Source organism: Xenopus tropicalis, chromosome 1 (assembly GCF_000004195.4).
Source record: "Xenopus tropicalis strain Nigerian chromosome 1, UCB_Xtro_10.0, whole genome shotgun sequence".
Lineage (NCBI taxonomy): Eukaryota > Metazoa > Chordata > Amphibia > Anura > Pipidae > Xenopus > Xenopus tropicalis.
This window is the reverse complement of record NC_030677.2, coordinates 64,271,261-64,289,220: the sequence shown is the minus strand read 5'-3', so window position 1 is coordinate 64,289,220 and position 17,960 is coordinate 64,271,261. Positions and strand designations below refer to the sequence as shown.

Genomic DNA, 17,960 nt, shown 5'->3' with positions numbered 1-17,960 from the left:
AAATAATAAAAACCCTCTTTAAAAACTGCATTTTGTGTTTACTTGTGTTATCTTTGACTAATAGTTAAATGTGTTTGATGATCAGAAACATTTTGTGTGACAAACATGCAAAAGAAGGGGCAAATAGTTTTTCACACCACTGTATATCTATAAAGGCATAGAACCATTACCCTCCTTGTACATGTCCCAACATTTATGGGCTTATTTATCAATTTTCGAGTTTGCAAATTAGTTTTTCTATGCTAAAAAAAACTTGCATATCAAATGCTCATTAATAAGGATAACTTGTTTGACTGAAATACATTGAATTTTTGAGTTTACAAACTCGGAAAAAGTCAAAATATTCTAATTGAAAATATGGCTTGACTTTGCCTAGGGCAACTCCCTTTGACTTCTATAGAAACTCGCAAAGTTTCACATTCAAGTTTTTGGGGTTTATGCATTTACGAAATAACATTTGAACAATAATTCAGCTAAGGTACAGTGTCAAACAATATGGCTACTGCTTTTACTTTTTATAATAAAGATTTGTGACATTCAAAGTAAATTGTCACTGAATAATGGTATACTATTTCAGGATGACGTTAAGGTCCGGAGTACATTTTTTCAGTAATGGGCCAAAATCATCTGCAGGCTTGCCTGTCCCACACCAAGGTATTAATGTGACGTTGGTCCTCCCTTTGCTATTATAACAGCTGCTGCTCTCCGGTCAGGCCTGGCTTGCAGTCATGTTCCCAATTACCCAAGGTGGTAAATTCTTCCAGTTTAATCTCTGTAAATCTATTCTGTATGGACTTAGCTTTGTGCATGGGGACACTTATGTTGAAAGAGGAAAGGGCCTTTCCCAAACTGTTGCCTTAAAGGGCTTGTAAAGTCTTACTTGCAATTCCACCCACCTTTCACTCTACTAGTGGTGATTAGTGAGCGCACAAATCCATAGATGCCCTCTGCTGGACAATTGTGAAATGATCAACATTGCACAGAGTTCTGAAAGGCAGGGCAGCAGAAAAGAATGTTTGCTTCTCACTACTAAAGCTAACCTCTATCAGAAACAACCCCAGCAGCTGCTGCCCTGCAACCCATAACCCCGGGAAGAGCTGATTTTTATTGTAGTCCAGCCAGTGGCTGCCAAAAGATTTGTGTGCTCAGTAATCAAAGCTAGATGGAGCAAAGGGGAGAATTGCAAATAAAAGATTATGGTTTAAAAAAATATATAATACAGTGTGCATACTGGAAATAGTTTTCTTTTTTTAAATGACATGCCAACCCAAAAATAATGTTTTGCCTAATAAAAGAAAACATAAATTCATATTGGAAAGTTGCTTATTTATTACAAATTTGTAGTGCTTTAAAAGCTATTTGTAAATGTAATTGCTATTGAAAGCAGCATTTGCTCAACCCGTTTTCAAACATTGTTACAAAAGCCAGTCTCCTCCAGCAAGACAGATCTGTCAGTCTGCTGGCCTGTGTTACATTGTTTCAGAAGTCGGGGCAGAGCATAGAAAAGGACTGACAAACACTGCTTTTAATAGCAGTTATATATACAAATAGCTGATACTGAGAGTCATAGTTATATCGGCTTTAAATGTTCCTGAAACGTCTACAGGGTCCTTAATCATAGGCCCAATATAAGTTCAGTTTCATCCAACTGGTCCAAATAACATGAAACTTTCTCTGGAAGAATTTACTTACCCCCAAAATATTAGCTCTAATGGCAGCTACAAGTGGTTCTACCAAGTATTGGTATTGAATCTTTTTGTTTAATTAACTTTTGTGCCACCATAATAAAAAGTTCAACAGGGAAGAATACTTACACAAGGCTGTGTAAAAGGTTTTATTATTATATCATGAAGTTTATCCAGTGCAAAAAATAAAATACAATTTGACATCCAATTTTATGTATTATTTACACATTATGATTAAATATCTGTATTTCTTTAGTACCCTGTACCAAAATATACAAATGTACAAGAATCAACAAAATATATGTTTAGCCAGGTGTAAACACTGTACAAGTCTTTCAAAAGAAAAAAATATATACTTCACAGCCACAAATCTCCCTCTCATCTATAGCACTGCCCTACCAGGTCCAACCCAGCTTGCCCAATTATGCAGCCTTATGGTTGAAGGCTCGCAGCAGGCGTATACCCATGTGTTATTACATGTTCCATTTTCTGTTGTGTGTGCAAGCTGTCTGGAACCTAAACACAGTAGCAGTACCTCAGGTTCTCCACACTAACCTGACTGCTACATACTATTTCAAAAATTGTGGCTTTACCTGGGGATCACCATAATCACTTTTAGCCCTTAGGTGGGTTCTATTCCCCCTAACTTCTCACTTGCTAGCCTATTACTACTGTACTATGTAGGGGGTAATACATAGGCCAAAGAGGCGATTTCTCTCCACCATGCTCCTTATATAAGCTCCAAGCCTTTGGTCTTCCCATTTTCTAAGAAGTTTGTGGGAGGCCTAGCAAAGACCCAACCTAGGGTGTAGCTACTGCCTAAAGTCTAAGGTTGAAAGTACAATTAAAATGGATTATATTAAGGGCTATGGCACACCTGGGCATTATCAACCATAATAAATATCCTCTACTGTGGGCGGCTTATCTCCTGCAAATGTTTTCCCACTGGCAATCATGTAAATCGCCACAAGGCAACTTTGGGCTAATTTTGGCAAATACCAAAACCAAACCTGTCAGTGAAAAAACATCAACATGACCTATAGGTAGCTTTTTATATATATTCATATTTTGAAAAGTAGTTTTTTCGTGTCAGTATCACTTTAATGACTTTACTTTCCAAAGTAAGGAAATGGCTGCTTCCTCTCAAATAAAAAATCTTGTCTGCCCAATATAGTCATGAAATCAGATATTATTATATAAGGAGACATACTGTATGAAAAACAAGAATGTGCCAGTGCATTAAAAACACCTCTAAATATAGAAGGAATGTACTTTAAAAAGTAGTTATTCGGGTTAATTAATTGAAAATTTATTTTAAAAACCCACTAGTCCCCCATCCATCTGTTCCACTTCCTGCTGCCTCCTTTCCCATGTTGTGAAGGGGAGCCAGCAGCACTCAGTATACGGCACTGTAGGATAGGAACCAATCAGCAGCTAGGCTGACCTGATAGGGATCTAAAGGGAGCTTAAATAAAAGGGCCTTTTTTACAGATAGTATTCATTTTTAGACCAAAGTGAAACCAGCAACCTACAAGATGAGAGGTTTTTTTTTTTGTTTATCCTATATGTCTCCTTTAAGTAGTCATAAAGCACCAAAAGGTTCCATAGCTCTGTACAGTAGTGTGCATATCAACACAAAGGTTACATATAAATACTGACCAAAATAGAAGTTCAACAGGGTCCTGCAACTTAATTTGCAAGTATATTATAACAGTTAAACATACAGTATTGTAGAGTAGTTTGTCAGTTGTGACACCTGCTGCCAAAATGCTCTCTCTGATACTCATGGCAGGCATCTTTTGTAAGCATTGAGATCTTTTCTCAGCAAATGTACTGTGGGAGGTGCACATTTAAAGGCATAACTAACCACTATAACCAGCATCCTCCAGAAATTAATGCTAGAGTAGGCCTGCAACATCTCCGATTTTGGGTTGTTAAAATGGAAATGACCGTTGGAATAAAATAATGTTAAAGAAGAAGGAAAGGCTAGTAAAGTGTTAATCTCAAGCTGCAGGCATACCTTCAGTTGTCTCAATAGTACCTTTAAGTCTCCCCATATTTCACCTGTTCAGAAGATCTGAAGCCAAACAGGAAGAAAAAACGCTGAGCTGGGAGTTCCTATAATGCCTCACTCCTGCACAGACATGCAGACCAAACTGAACATGCTCAGTTAGTTAGACTATAAATCAGCTTCCTGCTGATTGGCTCAGATCCACATTCCTAAGGGGGGGGGGTGAGTTCTAAGCATTCTTGAGGGAGGGGGGAGCAGGAAAGAGCAGAGAACAGAAAGGTGCATGTCTCTGGTACAGGAATTACAGACACAACTAATCTTTTTTCAGAGAAGTCAGTGCAGCGTTTCTGTGAGTGCTTATGGCTGTATTTACATAGACCTTTCTGGTAAAGCTTACTTAGTTTTTACCTTTCTTTCTCCTTTAAAATGTTAAAAAGGGCTACCTGAAATTGTGTTGTTTTGTTTAACACTGTTCTGTATGATGAATTACCGAGCAAATAGTGTAACATGTAGGTCAATGTGTATCCAAGCTATAGCCTTTCATATCGAGCAGAAAAAGGGGTAAGTCTTTTATATACAGCAGTTAAGTGTAGCAAAGACAAGGCAACAATTGCACAAATGATACCAAATGTCCATCTGGTTCCCAGATGTGTGTAGATCTGGCTGACGAATACTGGTCCCAAGGTGCGGGCTGCACTGCCAGCTGCTGTTAACCAGCCCATATACACTCCCTAAAACAAAAGGCAGATTTGGCCACTTTTAGGTAAAATAAACAGAGAATGAATACAGAGAATAATAAATATCCATAGCTACAATACAGCACATTTGGATCAGTAAAGCTTGCTAAGTCCTAAAATAAGTAGATTTTGCGTGCTTTCGCTATCCAGGCAGAGCAAATATGGCTGATCCAATAACTTGGCCCTCAGGGAAATATTTGGATCAATAATGGCCTATACAGCCCTTGCTTGATGGGATTTTCATGCCAATCTGATAAATATGTGGCTAATTCCACAAAAAAAGGTTAAGGAAGGTCTATAAAATCAGTCCCCCAAGGAACCTCACCTTTAAAATACTAGCCTTGCTGTATCATAACATTATAGTGTCACAATTCTGAATATGAGCAACCGTTCCCTTGCAAATCTAACAGGTTTTCTAACCAAAAGAAAAACTGATGGCATCTTCACTTATGAACAAGTGAGTACATACACATGATTTTACATGCAAAACATAAATAAACACAAAACCTTCTGTACTCACCTGTGGTTTTGGGCCTATGATCTTGGAGTATAGGGTGTATGACATTACATTACAGATTGGGTATCCTACACCAATAAGAATGTCAGAGGTGAGGTACTGGCCCAGATGGATAATAGGAGTATACAAGCACCAGGTCTGTACTACAGGACATCCAGTCGGCTCGACGGTGTGATTGCCAGAGAATGTAATGCTTGAGGTCCAGTGGGTAGTGTTGTGAATGGTGGCGTTTTGTAGCTCTATAAACCAGACAAGGCCAATGCTTAATAAAATCTAAATTTAAAAATACAATACATAGGAAGCAGAAAGGTAGGCTATTTACCTGTGAACTGAATCTCAGGCAACTGATTTCCCCAAGGTAACAAGACAAAGAATCCAAACCAAATAATGACCAGCCCTCCGAGCAGTAACACACGTTCTCCAGTCCTAAATTGTTTACATATGTCAAATTAACGAAAAGCAAAACTTCTGCTAAAAATGAGGTTACAGTGTTAAGTGTAGTATGTTTCCCAGTTTCCCTATTAATTCTTACTGCATTCAGATCCTTTAAGCCTTGTACTATCCGCTTTTCTCCAATGTCTCCCTAACTTCTCCTCTTGTAGCCCTAGCCTTCCCTCTCCTTGCAAAACCACCTTTTTCATTTTTCCATTCTTCTATACCTCCATTTTTTATCTCTCCTTTTCAGTGTTTAATCTGTCTTTCATTTTCCTTCTCATTTTGCCTTCAGTACTTACTTTTCCATCCTTCAGATTTTTGGGCCCCAATCTTTCACTAACCACTTGACTATTCCGGAGAGTTGCCCGTATTTTACAAGATCTAATTTGTGAGTAAGTATGTTGCTTGGTGGTGGTATTACCCAGAGCTAGCTAGGTGGGATAACCTTAGTCTGCCATGTACTAGGAATGCAGACTGTCAAAACTAACACAACTAAAGGCATGCATGGAGGACACTACAAAAACTTACTTTTTAGAAAGTATTTTGACTGCCAGGAACACAATCACTGATTCAACTCCAACAGCCGCAAGAATAATTCCATTGTAAAAAACTGCCTGTGTCCTGGTCCATGCATACATGTCCATTGTTAAAGGAGTGGAAATCCTGATGAGATATGAAGAACAGTAGAAAATATTTTAAAATCATAATGTACCAATATTTTTGCAACATATGGACAAACAATCCCTGTTTTATTTAAAGAGAGGGGAATTTTGGGTAGTTTAATCAACAATATGTCCTTAATATATTTTTTATAGTAGATTGCAGAGGATCTCTTGTCTTTTTTTGTCACAGGCCCGATCATCATTCTGAGTGCCATCAAAAACAAATCTAATAGTCTTGTCATTTTTGTACCAGTGCTTCAAGTATTTTTATTTAAATGAACATAAAGTGAAGTTTTCCTTTAAGCTGCGTTAGGTGCATCTTACAATATCATACTTACGTTTCAAATATGGCAAACACGAACAAGACAACGAAGAACAGGATATTAGAAGAGATCACTGCAATCTGATCTATGGAGCCCTCATTAGCTTTCTCTACATCTGTAACTAAAGAACATAGGGCAGTAAGAACAAATACTATACAGTTTCAGTATTATGTTCAAGCATTTGCAATAATTATTTTATATAGTATTTAGTAATTCAGGTGAATAATTTAAGTTGTCTTACCTACTGACCTAACAGCCTTTGGTGTGACCACTAAAACTCATCACCAAGCATGAAAACCCACAATGACCAATGATTGGACTTGGTATGTGTAATCAAATTCTCAGAAGTGCATGGGATGCCAATCTCACTGAATGATCCATCCAAATCATTGCATTTTGGACATCCAGACTTGTAGCCAAATACACTTATTCCCTGCCAATCATCCCCTCACACACTAAATCCATGGTTGGCCAGCATAACATGAACCTTATTAAACTTAAGGTTGCCATACATGCTAAGATCCGCTTGCTTGGCAAGGTCCCCAAGCAAGTGGATCTTCTCCCAATATCCCCACCTACAGGTGGGCGATATCTGGCTAATTCAGGCTAATTTGGTATGACGGGTATAGGCGTCTGCTGGTTCGGGGACTGCATCAATGAGCCGATGCGGTCCCCTTCTATAAGACATATTCTAGCTATGTTTTGTACAATTGCTTTTGGCAATGTAAAACATTTAGATTAGTCTATTCTTGTAATTTTGGAACTAGGGGCGAGTAAACTTTACCATGGTTCCTACAGTGTATAACTTTTGACAGTTATATCTAGTATAAATAAATTTGAAGCAACTGGACTTGTTTAGTAATCATTGAAGACATTTCACTACTCATCCGAGCAGCTTCTTCAGTTCAACTGACGGGTATGGGAAGTCCTCAGCATATATACTCTTCCACTAATCCAATCACAATGGCACTATGTAACTCTTCAGAAAGGTGACATCTGAAACTCACAGAGGTGTGAATGCTGTGGAGTTACTTTGAAAGGATTACCCAAGTATCATGCAACTCTTCAAACAGGTGTTACTTGTTAGAGTTGCATGAATGGATGTGTGAAGAGTTCTGAAACTGCCGGGGTACAGATGTTAGAATAGCATTGTATGTAGCAGACAGATGGTGTCGAAGTCCCCCGCCTCTGTTAAGGGATGGTTTCTCCACTTTGACATGAATGGCCTCTTTTACACCTCTTTCAAACCAGCGGTCTTCTTTGTCCAAAATTTGGACATTGCTATTTTCAAAGGAGTGTCCCTTGTCTTTTAGGTGTAGAAAGACAGCAGAGTCCTGGCCTGTAGTGTTCGCCCTCCTATGCTGAGCCATTCGCTTAGAGAGCAGTTGCTTTGTCTCACCAATGTAAAGGTCTGTGCACTCCTCGCTACACTGGACTGCGTATACAACATTGCTTTGTTTTTCCTTTGGTGTTGGATCCTTTGGGTGTACAAGTTTTTGTCTCAGTGTGTTGCTAGGTTTGAAAAACACAGGGATGTGGTGTTTGTTGAAAATTCTCCTGAGTTTCTCCGACACTCCTGCTACATAGGGGATGACTATATTGCGCCTTCTCTCTGCCTCAGGACGGTTATTCCTTTTAGTGTTCCTGTTGGGCTTAGTTGCTCTTGTTTTGACAAAGGCCCAGTCTGGGTAGCCACAAGCTTTCAGTGCTCCTCTGAGATGTTTACATTCCTTGTCCTTGGACTCTGTATCAGTTGTTACACTTTCCGCCCTGTGGTGTAGAGTTCTAATGACACCCAGTTTGTGTTCCAGCGGATGGTGGGAATCGAACAACAGATATTGATCCGTGTGAGTGGGTTTCCTGTATACTTCTGTTTTCAAGATACCCCCCTCTTGAATGGATATCAAACAGTCCAAAAAAGCAAGTTTGTTCTCATGGACATCCTCCCTTGTGAACTTGATGTTGTTGTCCACTGAGTTAATGTGTTCTGAAAAGGCCGCCACTTCTTTGGATCTGATTTTAACCCACGTGTCATCTACATACCTGAACCAGTGACTTGGTGTAGTTCCATTGAATGTGAGTAGGGCCTTCCTTTCCACTTCTTCCATATACAAGTTTGCTACAATGGGAGAAACTGGTGAACCCATTGCACAGCCATGTTTTTGCCTGTAAAATTGGTCCTTGTATTTGAAGTATGTGGTGTTCAGGCACAAATCTAACAATAAACATACTTGGTTGGGACTGAGTTTCGTTCTGCTGCTGAGGGTGTCCTCTTTCTGCAGTCGATTTCTTACAGTCTCAGTAGCCTCTGTGGTAGGTATACATGTGAACAGTGAAGTGACATCATATGATACCATAGTTTCTTCTGCCTCTAGTTTGACTCCTTGAATCTTGGTGACAAACTCTTTGGCATTTTGGATATGATGCACTGTTTTACCTACCAATGGGGCTAAGATGTTGGCCAAGTATTTTGCAATGCTGTAAGTCACTGAATTGATGCTGCTGACAATAGGCCTGAGTGGTGCTCCATCTTTATGTATCTTGGGGAGTCCATATAAGCATGGTGTAGCTTCTCTGGGGTACAGGCGGTGGTATAAAGCTCGATCAATGGCTTCCTCCTTTTCAAGTTGTTGTAGGCAATCTATCACCTTTTTCTTGTAACTGCTGCTTGGGTCTCTCATTAAAGGTTCATATGTATTGCTATCACTGAGTAGCGAGGTCATTTTGCAGTGATAGTCATATGTGTTTAGCACAACTGTGCATCGCCCTTTATCTGCTGGCAGGATGGTGATGTTCGGGTCCTTACTGAGAGATGTGAGAGCTCTCCTCTCTTGTGTAGTAAGGTTAGAGGGGGGTGCTCTGGCACTTGACAATGCAGCTGACACTTTTAGTCTGAGTTGTTCTGCTTCCTCCACCTTTATATGGTTGTTATTGATGGCAGATTCTGTGGCTGTGATGAGCTCAACCACTGGGATGTGTTGTGGTGTCACTGCATAGTTTAACCCCTTGGCTAGCACGTCCTTTTCTGGCTGAGTAAGTACCCTGTCTGATAGGTTCTTAACCCATGTATCTTTGGTGTTCTTGGATGTCTCATCTTTCTGCCTCCAGGTTAGTTCTTCTGTCCTCAAACCGCTGCTACGTGACAGTAAGCTGGTGAACTTGCTTATTTGCCTCTCCTTACTCTTAATGTGTTGGGCCATCTGTGCATGTTCAATGAACTGAACCACCCTTTCCAGAGTTACATCAGGTAGCTGTTTTGTCAGAGTCTGTTTCAGTTGTTCAATTTTCTGTTTAAGGGCCTCAATGGTGAAGTTGATCTGTCTAACCCGTTCATTTAGTAGATGTTTTTGGGCCTTCTGTAAGATATTGCTGGCTCTGTGACCTTTTACGGTGGAACCCAGGCGTAGGCTACAAGGAGTGAGTCCCTGATGTCTGCATCTGAGATTGAAGCGTAGATGGTTCCGATAGTCTGCGAGTTTTCTTGCTGTTCTTTCATATTCCCGAACCAGTTTTAGAGTATTTTCTCCAAAATGAGAGAGGCGGGGGACTTCGACACCATCTGTCTGCTACATACAATGCTGTTCTAACATCTGTACCCCGGCAGTTTCAGAACTCTTCACACATCCATTCATGCAACTCTAACAAGTAACACCTGTTTGAAGAGTTGCATGATACTTGGGTAATCCTTTCAAAGTAACTCCACAGCATTCACACCTCTGTGAGTTTCAGATGTCACCTTTCTGAAGAGTTACATAGTGCCATTGTGATTGGATTAGTGGAAGAGTATATATGCTGAGGACTTCCCATACCCGTCAGTTGAACTGAAGAAGCTGCTCGGATGAGTAGTGAAATGTCTTCAATGATTACTAAACAAGTCCAGTTGCTTCAAATTTATTTATACTAGATATACCATGACCTGGATGAATGAAAATCTTCATAGACATTTTGACAGTTATCTATTCTGCCTACCCCCCTTTCTCATTGCCCTGATGCTATTTACACTAATTTACTGCACAGTAATAAAAAAAAGACCCATTCAGAACTTAAAGGAGAACTAAAGAAGCAGGGCAGAAATGTACATTATGTTTTGGGTTTCTGTAACAGCCCAAGGCAACCCCAGCCCTTTAGCAGGGAAAATCAGTGCCTCTAAAGATATGGAACTTTCAGCCATATTCATTTTTAGGGTTTAGTTTTCCTTTAAAGGAACAGTAACACCAAAAAATGAAAGTGTATAAAAGTAACTAAAATATAATGTGCTGCTGCCCTGCACTGGTAAAAGTTGTGTGTTTACTTCAGAAAGTCTACTATAATTTATATAAATAAGCTGCTATGTAGCCATGGAGGCAGCCATTCAAAGGAGAAAAGGCACAGGCACATAGCAGATAACAGATAAAACACTATTGTATTCTACAGAGCTTATCTGTTATCTGCTATGTAACCTGTGTCTTTTCTCCTTTTTTCCAGCTTGAATGGCTGCCCCCGTGACTACACAGCAGCTTATTATATAAATTATAGTAGTGTTACTGTAGCAAACACACCAGTTTTACCAGTGCAGGGCAACAGTGCATTATATTTTTATTACTTTAAAGCTCTTTTATTTTTTGGTGTTACTGTTCCTTTAAGGCGTTAAGGTATAACCTAAATTTACTATACTATGATTCTCTATATAGAAAATAGAAAGACAGCAGCCATAACAGTATATACAATTTCTGTATTAAAAAAAAATAACTCAGAAACCACTACATCCCAGAAGTGTATATTTGGAGAAGGTAGAGTTTAAAGGTACACTGAAGTGCAGCATTAGTTGTTAACAAAGGATTCTGTAAGATTCAGTTATATTGTTTAAAGGATTCTAAACCCCAAAATTATTAGCAGCTTTAGACTCTAGGGTTTACTATACAGAAAGTGCATAGACTGTTAGGGTTGCTCACACTCTGACCTTCAAAAGAGAGCTGATGAGCCAAAACCCTACAGTTAGCAGTCTTAAACTTGTGTAACAACCAGCTGGGTATAGATACAAAGGGGCAGATTTATCAAAACACGAGTTCAAATCCCGAATGGGAAAAATTTGGATTGGAAATGAAAATTTCGAAAAAATTGCTTACGAAAAAATTGCATTAGTCACGATAATATCGTATTGGCGATCCGAAAGTCACAAAATTTTCGTACCGAACAATTGTAAACAGCGGCACAAGTGTTGAAGTAAATGTGCACCAAAGTGTTTACATGTGCAGAAGAGCAGGATATGCAGTTCCAGACTGAACTTAAACATGTTCAACATCAGGCTATCAGAGAGTGGTGAGCTTAAACAATTTGCTATAAACAATTGAGGAAAGAATGAGCTTTTGGCCAAAAAAGATCCCACCAATAAATATTACCTTCAGATTCACTGTTGATACTTGAAACATGTATTCCAAGATCATCCACCCTGTGTTCTCTGCAAAACAGACTTTAGGTAACAAATGTTCGATGCTTGGCACTGAAAAGCACCTGTGTATTTTCCTTCTGGGACATATAGTTTTCTGAGAATGGCTACCTAAAACCATGCCACCAAATAAAGGGCTAATGGTTCTGAATAGAGACGTTCAATTATACTTATATACACAAGTAAGCCCCTGTTAAAATGTAGCCATAATATCCCATGGTTGCTGAATGCTACCGCTAAAGAGAATGAGAATCAAAGGTACAAAACCAATACTTAATGATAGAATAAAAATTTTAGCTTACACTGAATGAGGTATCTATGTGCTTTGCTCTCCTTTGGTAAATGAGCTCTAAATAAAACTGCCTAGGTGGGCAGTGATTATGAAAGGAGTTATTTTAATTGTATGGGGACCAAACATTATATAAAGTATTATAATTGATTGTAAATCCATCCAATATTTGTTACAACTGTTTAACTGGTGCAAATTAAATATTTAGTTTCAAGTCAATACTAAATTGTTAACTAAACTGTTTAGAACAGCAATTAGAAGCAATAATACAGCATTCAAAGCATGCTGTTTCTTGTGTTACCTGAATACAGCAAATATCAGTATGATGTTTCCAATACCAAGAAGCGCTCCCATAAGTGCTGGGGCTGTATACATGTTTACTTGCAGGTAAATGGCACCGATAGTTACTCCATTCTCTCCAATCATAGACAACCCAGCCTGGAAAGCTAACAGAAGGGTAAAAGGTCCGTGAATCTTTACTTTAAATTAAGCATTTATTGTTCTCAAGAAAAATTTACACCACAAAAGAATAAACTGTAAGCTTATATTCCCCCAAATCTCTGCAGAAAAGTTACTTCTAGCTGCACAGATGTTTTCTACTATAAATATGCAAACTGCAAGTATATATTTAAAGAAAACCGTTTAGCAATGGCCTGCTTTATTTAAAGTGCCAACAACTGTGCAACATTTAAAAGCCTTAACTCAATCTATAATCTTAACCCCCACCTCCCAAGCCCATAGCTAAAGGATATTGTGAGCTGTACCTGGACCCAAGATGAATCCTATGGCTTGGAAAGCACTTATATTTGCCATTGCCCCAGTCCGTTCAGAAAGTGATGTGGCACCTGCAACATATGATCGAACTACAGCAACATTTCCTAAAATTAAATATAAAAAAATTAATGAATGTTTAATTTCTTACCTGTATAGCTGTCACAATGTAGAGTCATGGATACATAAACAGTAACTACGGCTGATGAGACACATGCCCATCAAGTTCAACTCTACTTTTCATACATATTGAATCCAAAATGGCAGTCAAAGTGCTTCCCGGATCATTAAAGAATATGTATTAATTTCATTACCACTGCATTTACACACTTGGCTAACAAGGGTTGCATTTCTGTCTAAAACTGTATATTGTACCTGCTAGTACATTTACTTCAGAGCGAGAATTCGGAAACTTTACTTTAAAATAATCTCTTTTTGTGATATGATGAAACATTCCAATTGAAATTACACCTTTATGTCCTCTGGAAAGTGTATTAGTGAGCAGGGGCATAACTATAGAGGAAGCAGATATTTAGACTGCTGGAGACCCAAGAAGTATGTTGGGCACAGTGGGGCACTCAATGAGAAGTCATTACAATTAGTGATGTAGTTCTCGCCAGCATGCAACTTTTTTTCTGAGACAAAACACATACTGTAATATCGTGTTGCAGTTTTGTTTTTCTGTGTCTGAGTTTTTTTTTTTGTTAAATCTTCCCCTAATTTCAATATATGTGTAAATGGTCCTAAAATTATTTTTCTATAGGGCCCAGTCACTTCTAGTTATGCCATGAAATACAACCAAGTACACCACTCTATTTTAAATAGTTATAGTAACTTGGAAATTCCAATGTACAGGATAGTGCTTAGGCTTTAAAACAAAAATTATTATCCAAAACATAAATTATTTGATCCTAAAGGAACCAAATTCAGTATCTAATTTTTAGCACTCTCCAACAAGCTCCGCTTTAAAAAGCTTTCATTCCTATGGTGCACTTCTAGTTAAACCAATGATGCCAGAAGGGCCCCTATAAGATGCCATAGACAGTCACTGTTTGGGCCTCTGTGGGGGTGGGGGCTGTTTGAGGCTGTTTAAGGCCTTGTGTACTTAAAAGTCCAGGACCTATTTTAAATGCCAGTCCGGACGAGTTTCCTACATTCTATGTACAATACTCCAAGGTCTTTCTTCCATGTTTATGGCAATATTGTGCTTCCTGTATTTGTATACTCCCACAGACACACACCTGATCCAAAGCCAACGAGTGTCCGAGCAAGCAGCATATAATACTTGTTGTGTGAAGCAGGCACCTGTACATAGGCATACAGACAGCTCGCTGCCACCAAGATAGTAATGGAAACGACAAGAGGCTCTCTTCTTGGCCTATGGTTAGACCATAATCCAAATAAAGGTGAAGCAACCATCTGTCCCAGGCTGAAGGAAGCTATAACCCACCCAAGGAAACTTGCATCAGCACTCTGGTCTACCTAAGAGGAATTGTTACAGTAGTTATAGAATATACATCTTTGCATACAACAATGATACAAACGGATTGATTACAAAAGAAGAAAAGTAGGTCATTTTTTAATACTGGACTAAAGACAGGCTTGAAGATAAATGCACTCATATGCTTAGTACGCATTGACTAGTTACATCAATAAAAATAAATCTAAAATTAAATGCTGATTTAGTTGTTGGCCGTTATTTATTTTGAGCCAACGGACAAAGAATTGCTTTTTTACTATACAATGTTCCAGTTAATATGATCACATACAAAAAATACAGGCAGATAATTTCATTGTGTGGAAAAAATAAAATATGAACCCAGTCCCTAGACCAACAGAATTCATCGATAGGTTAGTGGCGTGTGTATGGCCAGCTTTAGGTGACATGATTACATGCTGGGCCCAGGCACAGCTGCCAGCATCCAAAACCCAACAGGATTTTAAGCCTGCTTCACTTAATATGTGGATAAGACACATACTCAAGAACATGTGAGTCACAAGTGAGCACAGTAAGACACCTGAATAGGAAATATTGTTCGAAATTACAGCATTATGCATCAGGACTAACCTTTTGAAGATAAGGCCAGATTGATGTCATTACAATTGAAAAGCCTGAAAATGTACAAAAACAAATTAAAGAAATATCCATGATGTTGCTGTCAAAAATAAAAAGAACTTGATGTTGCTGTTATATTAATTACAAATAAACATTAGAGGGTCTAAGAACATTGTAAAAAATATAAAGAAGAATATAGCTCAGTACTCCCCAAACTGGAAATTGTACCTGTTTCAAAAAGCTGATCTGTAAATGCTATCTTATATCTGCTACAGGATACTAGACAATTACAAAACTTTAGACTGTTTATTACACAACCCCTATTCTTTGCCTTGATAAATGGCCAACTCGGGTCCTACTTTTCACATGCCAATGAAAAAACAACCATTATCATTTCTAAAGTGGAACTTGTTCTGCTTAACTCACCAACACTGCTAAGAAACATAGTAAGATACATGACTCTAATGGACCACCACCTGCTCTTCAACTGCTGCTGTGTTTCCACAAATCCCCTGGAATAAAGATCAATCAATTATTAATGTTACAGCTACAGCAAAGGATATGACAGCAGTTTGTCATTATGTACATTTATTAAAACTTATATTCAATTTTTTAAAAACACAAAATGAAATAGAGCAAGAACTGTTTTTTTCTGCATTTAGCATTGGTCTCTATCTCTTAAACTACAGACACACTCCAAATAATATTTAAGTCTAATTTGCATATTCCCATTTGAAAAGAAAAAAAAAGTAAAACATTACATGAATTATGAATAAGAAATTGTCGTATTCAGTGGTCCAGAGTTGTATCATGTAACTTTATGGGTCATAATTAGGTTTGGTTGAACACTTCAAAAAGTGCTAGGATTAAGATGAATCATTAACCGAATCCTGTATTTGGTGCACCCTTATTCAAGGTTCTATAGCCATAGTGAATATGGATGTCTGTGTGCTTGGTCACCTGGGCACCTGTAAGTGTAGTTTGACTGGAAGGGAGGAAGTGGGCACCGGAACGAAGACATTTTTACTTGTTTAAACAATTTCAAGGAATAGTTTTAGTATGAAAAAAGACTAGCAGTTTATTCAAGTATGTATTATATAGGTTTCCTACCCAATTTGTGAGTCTTGCAAAAGGGGTGTCCTCTCATCATCATCATCATTTAAGGAGGCCATCTTGCCTTGTAATGATCAGGAACAGTGTATGTTTTAAAACAACATGTATACCACACCTGTCATCAGCCAAAAACCTAGTGGTGAAGGAAGAATATGAATTTAAACAATTAACATGGTTGTGGTTTTTAAATTAGTTAACTTCTTGTTCAGTAGCTCTCTGCCTATAACAGTCAAATGTATCCTAACAACCAGGCAGTGGTTTTTATGAAAGAATGGAAAATGAATAATTTTTATCTTAATAAACAGATAAACATTTTAGCCTCACAAAGTCTTTTTGTGGCTGGGGTCTGAGACCCCTATTTGAGTGAAGGAGTTCTTAAAGGAGACCGAATAAAAGTGCAAATAATGTATAAACTAGAACTAAAAGTTGGTAAGAATAGGACATTCTATACGATACTAAACATTAGAGCTGGGCGGTATGACCAAAAATTTATATTTTTCAAAATTATATCGGTGTCACGGTATTTGACGGTATTTTTTTTTTTCCATGCATGATTAGGTGTTAACCCCATTTCCTAATAAATTAGAGAATAATTACTGCAGTATCGGCAACAGAAAGTCGTAAGGTAAATCAGGCAGGCTTAGTTTCCCAGGCAAGGCCGCAGACAACATAGCACAGGAGGAGGCGTTTGATAGCTTTAAATACCCCCCACGCATGCGCAGAACCGGCGCGTCAGCGCGTCATGGACGTGCACGCTTTGACATGTACGTGCGCTTTGACGCACGCGCACCGTCCCACGGACAAGGGGACGCGCGTGCGCGCACACACAAGGAGGCGCGCGAGACCGGCCCGCACGCGTGAGTACCCGGACACCCCGGTATTGCGGTATCTGAAAAATGAATATAGTTTAAAAAAAAAATACCGGTATTCAGCGGTATATCGCCCAGCCCTACTAAGCGTCAATGTAAATGTGAACTACCCCTTTAAAGAAAGACAGCATAAACATGCCTGAAAAGCAGATCTGCAACTTTTTGTTGGAAAAAGCAGTTAGAAGCGAAAACAAAGCATGAGATCTTGGTGGCTGTACACACTAGACTAACAGAAATCACTGTGAATTCAAAAGCAGAACTGCATATTTATAAGAATAGGGGTGAAATGTTACCTTTAGAGGAATGCAAATGTGTGTCCTGTTTTGTGCAAGTTGAGCAGGAGAGATTATAAAATACACAACAAAAAAAACCACAAGAAACTAATGCTATTATTAATGCTATAATCACAAAAAGTAGCACTTGTTGCTTCTAATTTACCCCTAAAAGTACTCTGTTAATTCCCATGTTGTTTGTTGACCAGTAAATGTTGCCTGCTGATTAGCTGCTATAGGTGACTAGACCTATAGTAAACTTTGCACCCTTTATTACATAACCCACAGTAGGTGCTGTAAAAAGCATAAGAATAATCCTATTAACACTTTCCATAAGAGACCCATGTTGGGCCAGTGTGATACTCACTAGGAAAGATAACAGATTAGACGTCTGTGAGACAGACAGGAACAAGAGAACCTGCAGCAGTCACCGGTACATTATACAGAACACTTCTTCTGCCCAGCTCCTCTCTCCGTACGAGATGTCTATCAATTCTGCTTTGGGACTTGTCACATGACAGCTCATTTTGGCCCCGCCCCTTTACTGCCGCAGGTATCGCCATATTTCTTTAGGGTCACTTGCTGAAGCCATATTATGATTTTTTTTTTTAATTGTACCGGTAACATACATAGGATTCGGGTCATTCTTTTCCGTCAAAGCATTTTAAACATAACCAAAAACAAAACTTAGTAAAAGTCATCCAAAGGCCTTGCTTTGAGGCGCATACTGCGCCGTATCAAATATGGCAGCCAAAACCCTCACTGCGCTTGTGTTTCGCCTACACGTGATAAGCA

General features: G+C 38.7%; 1 protein-coding gene across 1 annotated transcript; it reads right to left on the bottom strand.

Moving 5' to 3' along the window:
• Positions 1 to 3,884: 3,884 nt before the first annotated feature.
• Positions 3,885 to 17,905, bottom strand: mfsd8 (major facilitator superfamily domain containing 8). The gene is made up of 13 exons (XM_002932042.5): positions 17,533 to 17,905; positions 16,022 to 16,157; positions 15,338 to 15,423; positions 14,924 to 14,967; positions 14,097 to 14,337; positions 12,849 to 12,962; positions 12,386 to 12,530; positions 11,749 to 11,807; positions 6,386 to 6,491; positions 5,914 to 6,048; positions 5,273 to 5,376; positions 4,954 to 5,189; positions 3,885 to 4,427 (listed from the first exon to the last, which is right to left on the bottom strand). The coding sequence occupies exons 2-13, from the start codon at positions 16,081 to 16,083 to the stop codon at positions 4,227 to 4,229; spliced, it is 1,533 nt and encodes a 510-aa protein (XP_002932088.2). The 5' UTR covers positions 16,084 to 16,157; positions 17,533 to 17,905; the 3' UTR covers positions 3,885 to 4,226.
• Positions 17,906 to 17,960: the final 55 nt, after the last annotated feature.

Coding starts and splice junctions, on each gene's coding strand:
- mfsd8 (XM_002932042.5), bottom strand. CDS start 16,083: ATGGCCTCCTTAAATGATGATGATGATGAGAGGACACCCCTTTTGCAA. Junction 6,492..11,748: donor TATCAACAGTGAATCTGAAG/GTAATATTTATT, acceptor TATGTTCTTTAG/TTACAGATGTAGAGAAAGCT. Junction 6,049..6,385: donor GTGTTTGCCATATTTGAAAC/GTAAGTATGATA, acceptor ATATCTCATCAG/GATTTCCACTCCTTTAACAA.